At 49.6% G+C, this 5,544-nt stretch overlaps 1 protein-coding gene across 1 annotated transcript; it reads right to left on the reverse strand.

Annotated features, from left to right (window-relative positions):
• Positions 1-1,541: 1,541 nt before the first annotated feature.
• On the reverse strand, positions 1,542-2,744 carry CCDC182 (coiled-coil domain containing 182). The gene has a single exon (XM_038546149.1). The coding sequence runs from the start codon at positions 2,587-2,589 to the stop codon at positions 1,885-1,887; it is 705 nt and encodes a 234-aa protein (XP_038402077.1). The 5' UTR covers positions 2,590-2,744; the 3' UTR covers positions 1,542-1,884.
• Between the last annotated feature and the right edge of the window lie 2,800 nt (positions 2,745-5,544).

Consider the following 5,544-nt stretch of genomic DNA (forward strand, 5'->3'; position numbering starts at 1 on the left):
CTCAAGGAGGACTTAGCAGATATTCATTAAGTTCCAGAAATACTGCATGTTGGTTAAAACAAGCAAGGTCTCTAGAGTTAGTCATTCCTAGGCTCACATCTCAGCTCTACTATGTACCAGCTGTGTGACCTTGGGCTCCGTAGCTTCTCTGAGCAGTGGCTTCCTCCAAGTCTGAAAGTGAAGGATTGTAGCCATATGTGCCCTCAAGGGGCCAAGCCTAGGACCTGGAATACAGCACATTCTTGGTAACTAAGCTGGTAGCAGTCGTGGTAATGTCACTAGTGTTTACATTATTACTACTTCAGCTACACCTTCCAAGGTAGAAAGTCTGAAGGTAAAATAGGGGTGCAGCTCTTCAGGGTGGATGGTGATGGATGAATATAACTATTAGCAGTGGGTCACAGGGTCCTTTTGTGAGATGCAGCATGAGGATTCCAGATGTTCGAATCTTGTTGGGAGAGATTCTATGGAACAGGAGGCAGATGGGGCTGAAGGTGAATGTCAGAGGGTCTGGCACAGGGTATAGATCCCTGGCTGGGAGGACAGAGGCCTGGCTCTGCTCAGGTGTTGACTCTGGCCTCCAGGCACCTTCTGTTGTTTAGGGGACAATCCCTGTTGCATTTTGGGGGGGGGGACCAGAGAGAGGATATGTGACTCGATGAAACAGAGTCTCATTGGAAACAAAAAGGCAGAGTGAACGTTAAGGAAGCCCCAAGTCACCTCTGTGACAGTCTCGATCCTCCAGAAGAACAGGTCCAGGAAGGGCCTGATGTGGTTCAAATGGGGCAGCAGGATGATGAGCACAGATGCCAGACTTGAAGTACAGTCCTGCCGCCTGCTAGCTTGGAGAGCTTGCGTGAAGGACATAACCTCCCTGAAGTCAGCCTCCCCCTGTGCACAATGGGGAAGTAACACTTGCAACCAAAGTTGCCTGTAGAAGTGGGTAGGATGGTATGTGTGTCCACTGCCTGATAAATGTCTGGGCACTGTAACAATTCCTGCTCCATGGGTCAGATGGGAAAACCAGCTGCCCTGGGCACCTGGGGCATGATCCCAGGGTCTTGGGATGAAGTCCCACATCGGGGTCCCCTCAGGAAGCCTGCTTCTCCCTCTGCCTGTGTCTCTGCCTCTGTGTGTCTCCCATGAATAAATACATAAAAAGCTTAAAAAAAAAAAAAAACAGCTGCCCTGCCCTACAACCCACCTCACAAGTGTCGCACCTCAGTGCATCCTCCTGCATCTGCACACTGAGCTCTTAGGGCCCCACCCAGAAGAGCCCGAATGAGCTCTGTCCACCTGTGGGGCCAGACCGCTGGCTAAGCGCAGACGGAAGTTCAGGTGCGCAGAGGCAGCAAAAAAAGTGAGCTAGGACGGTCTAACGAGGAAAGCAGACGAAGAAGCCCATTAGGTGAGGATCTGAATTATAAAAGTACTCAAGAGACCACTGGGTGCATAGGCAGACGATCAACCCCTCTCAATTGACCTGCATCAAGTAACGACCGGGAGAGACTTGAGTCATTGGAAAAAAAAAAAAAAGTAAATCTGTTCAACACATGAGTTTAAGAAGATTAAAAAAAGCCATGTTATACATTTGAGCAATATTACCATTACAAACAGGAAAACAGTTAACGGTGAAAGTTACAGGTGTCTGAAAGATGGGGCGCCTCCTCCTGTGATGCTGCTGGGCACATGGAGCTTCCCCCAAAGAACATACTGGGGTCTTTTCTCCTCTCAGCAAGGTGTTATTGAGGAAGAAGAAAAGCAGTGGAAAAGGGGAAAGGGGAGCAAATGGACAGGGACTTAGGGTTGGTCCGTCCACTTAAAAAAAAAAAATCTTCTACTTGGGCCGTTGCACTGGAAGCTGGGCTCCCTCCCAAGGAGGCCTCAGTCGGCCTGGATCTTCTTGGGGACGCCCTGCACGACCCGGCCTGCGCCCAGCAGCATGCGCTCCAGCCGCCTGCAGTGCTCCCGGAGCTGCTTCTCGCGGGGCAGCAGGAAGGTGAGGACCTTGTTCCGCACGACGCCCCGGTCCTCCTCCTCCCGGAGCCGCTGCTTCACGCGCGCAGCCTGTTCCTCCTGCTGCGCCAGCGCCGCGTTCATCTCGCAGAAGGCGTCCTCCAGGTAATGGATGGCCTTCAGCGCCTCCTTCTTAAAGTCCTCCAGCTCCCGCTGCACCGCGGCCACCTTCTGCTGCAGGATGTCCAGGTCAGCGGGCGGCAGGAGGCAGGAAGGCCAGGACTGAGGGAGGGAGAAGTCTCCAGACTGCAGGCCGTTCTCCACCATCTTCTTCCCCTGCAAGGTGTTCACTTTCATGAGGATGGACCCAGCCCGGTAGAGTGGTTCCATGTCTCTCTTCCCCTTTGGACAAAGAGAGGGAGCTAAGAGACCCGTCCGGTCAGTGAATTTTTCTCTTATTATTTTTATTTTTATTTTCTTTGTTTTGGCTAGAGACACAATCACTGGAGTGAAGAAACCCCATGCATTGTGACATCGGGGCCCCTCGGCCAACCAGGACCAAAGCCACAATCCATTCATTTGCATATTGGAGTTTCCTTGGCTGGTTATCCAGGGCTTTGTCGGTTGCTTCATCTACGCAAATGGTCTTCCCGTTATGTGGATTTTCATTGGCTCATCACCCTTCCAGAACCAGAGCTCAGTGTCTGCTATTACCTGAGGGACAAACTGAGGCTTAGAGCAGGGCAGTCAACAGGCCAGGCTCCCGGGCAGCCAGGGGTGGGCACTCTCCCCACAGGCGGTCTCTGGCTCTCAGTGGCTCACAGGGAAACTGACTTCTTGACCACCTCCAAAGTTCTAAGATCTGCACAGCCCTTCCTTTAAACCTCTCCTGAGGCAATTACTACCTTCACCCTCTTTTTTTTTTTTTTTTTTTTGACCTAGGACCTTGTCCTTCCAGATCCCCATGGCACAAGAAATTCCATGAGGACATTGTAAGAGATGATGCCTAAGCTCACTTCTAGCTCTAAAATGTGAGAGAGAAAAAAGAAGAAAGGAAGATAAGGGTGATTTCTGATTCCAAAATCCATATTCTCATAACAATGCCATCATTCTTGATCATCTTAGAAGTCGTGAGGCATGTACTTAGGTTTTGGTGTGTGGTCCATGGCAGTGCTGAGTTACTTTCAGGGTAAAAGCGGGTCACTCACTCATTTCTTCTGCAAGTGCTTACTGAGTGCTCACTATTCATCCTGACCAGGGAGCGAGTGTGAACAAGAGTGCCTGGTGCCCCACTCCCTGCCCTGCTGGCTCATGCCTGAATGTGGACACAGATGAGAAAAAAACATACAGAAGGGTGAATCTCGCACTTCTTACCTGAATACTGTAAGAAAGGGAAAATGTTTCTAGCTAGCTTATGCTGGATTGGTCAAGAACAGACCTCTATCCTGCCTATCTCACTGTCCTGCCCAGCCTTCTCCTGGCCTCCACATGTGAACATCTCCCAACAGCGTGCCTCAAATCCAATCTACCCAAAGCTAGACTAGTTATCATTTTGCCCAAACTGCTTCTTGTTCCAATATTGACATCGAGTTAATGATGCCATTGTGGGGTAGCACCCACATGAGAAACCAGGGATCAGCCTAGAACACTTTGCATCCAAGTGGCTCTGGGTCCTCTTAACTTTACCTGAGGCTGAGCAACCTAGGACCAGACCACCAGGGCGGGGTCTCAGCTCCACCACCTATAAGCCGTGTCTCTTTGGCAGATGACCTCACCTCCTCTATAAAGTAGGACTACTACACAGTGGTGTGCAGCTCCCTGGGCAGTGTGGGGGAGAGGAGGGCGGGGGAAGGCTCTGACTTAGAGCTGTTGCCGATTTCCATGGTGTGAATACTCCCACCATGGCTGCTTTTGAGCTTCCAACACAATGTCTCTGGGTACAAGTGCACACAGTCAGCTGTCACAAGTGGAGCAAGCTGACCCCGCACCACAGGACCCGTGATGAGGACCGACCTATCTGGAGTGCAGAGAGGTTTATGGCTAAACTAAGGTAGAATTTTGAATCTCAAAATGAATGTTTGGTGAAAGGAGCACTGTTTGTAGGAGTCAGGAAATCTGGAGCCTGAAATCGTTGTATGACCACAGGTCAATCCCCAGCCTCCCTTCTCTCTTCCCTCTGATACAATATGAGTAGGTGGGAGACAGTTTCTCTGCAGTCTCTGGTTCTAAGATCCACATAACCCTTCCCTTGAGCCATTCCTGAGGCACCACCTTTTCCCCTTTTTTGTGACCTAGGACCTTGTCCTCCCAGTCCCAAAAGGCACAGTAAATTCCATGAGGACGAGGGAGTGTGCATTCCTCATCCTATGTACCCTCAAGTGTCCTGCCTGATGCTCTGCACATAATGGCACTCAGAAAACTAGATGGAAAAAAAAAAGAAAAAGAAAACTAGATGAAATAGAATTTATGTTCATAGGTGGCCATCCATCGCCTCGACTCCCCAGCTTTCCCTCTGACATGGTGACACCTACTGGCCTGAGCGGGAACTGCATGCTCTTTATTCCCCAGCATAAAATCCAGGCGGGGACTGGCGCGATGGCGTGCACAGGCTTCCGTGGTGTCCTTACTAGGGCTGTGTGCGCAGGTCGGGCACAGGGTAGAGTCTCAATGATTTTTTTTAAAGATTTTATTTATTAATTCATGAGAGACACATAGAGAGAGGCAGAGACACAGGCAGAGGGAGAAGCAGGCTCCATGCAGGGAGCCCGACTTGGGACTTGATCCTGGGACTTCAGGGTCACGCCCTGGGCAGAAGGCAGGTGCTAAACCACTGAGCTACCCAGGGATCCCCTATTTTTTTTTTTTAATCAGTGAAAGGAAGAACATGTGCCTTTCTTCAGGATTCTGTGATTTTTTGAGTATCTCTCCGATTTGGATCCTCTGCCTCTTTACCTGGGTCTCCCACAGAGAATGGTGGACGTCATAACCAGAACTATGAAAGAAAAGCAGCAAAAGTTAAGCAGGAATGGCAATTATTCAATTTCCCTGGTGCTTTTTTAAAAAAAAACATTTTATTTATTTGAGAGAGATGGAGAAAGCACAAGCAGAGGGAGAAGCAGATTCCCCACTGAGTGGGGAGCCCAATGCAGGGCTCAATCCCAGGACCCCAGGATCATGATCTGAGCAGAAGGCAGACCCTTAACCAGCTGAGCCACCCAGATGCCCCGCTGTGGTGCTTTGCTTTGCTTTTCTTCCTTTCTTCCTTTCTTTCTTTCTTTCTTTCTTTCTTTCTTTCTTTCTTTCTTTCTTTCTTTTTCTTTCTTTCTTTCTTTCTTTTTTTTTTTAGATTTATTTATGAGAGACACAGACTGAAAGAGAGAAAGAGAGGCAGAGACACAGGCAGAGGGAGAAGCAGGCTCCCCACAGGGAGCCCAATGTGGACTCAATCCCGGATTCCGGGATCACGACCTGAGCTGAAGGCAGGTGCCCAACCGCTGAGCCACCCAGGTGTCCCCCTGTGGTGCTTTTTTTTTTTTTTTTTAAGATTTTATTTATTTATTCATGAGAATGCACAGAGAGGAGAGAGAG

This window comes from Canis lupus, chromosome 9 (genome assembly GCF_011100685.1).
Source record: "Canis lupus familiaris isolate Mischka breed German Shepherd chromosome 9, alternate assembly UU_Cfam_GSD_1.0, whole genome shotgun sequence".
Lineage (NCBI taxonomy): Eukaryota > Metazoa > Chordata > Mammalia > Carnivora > Canidae > Canis > Canis lupus.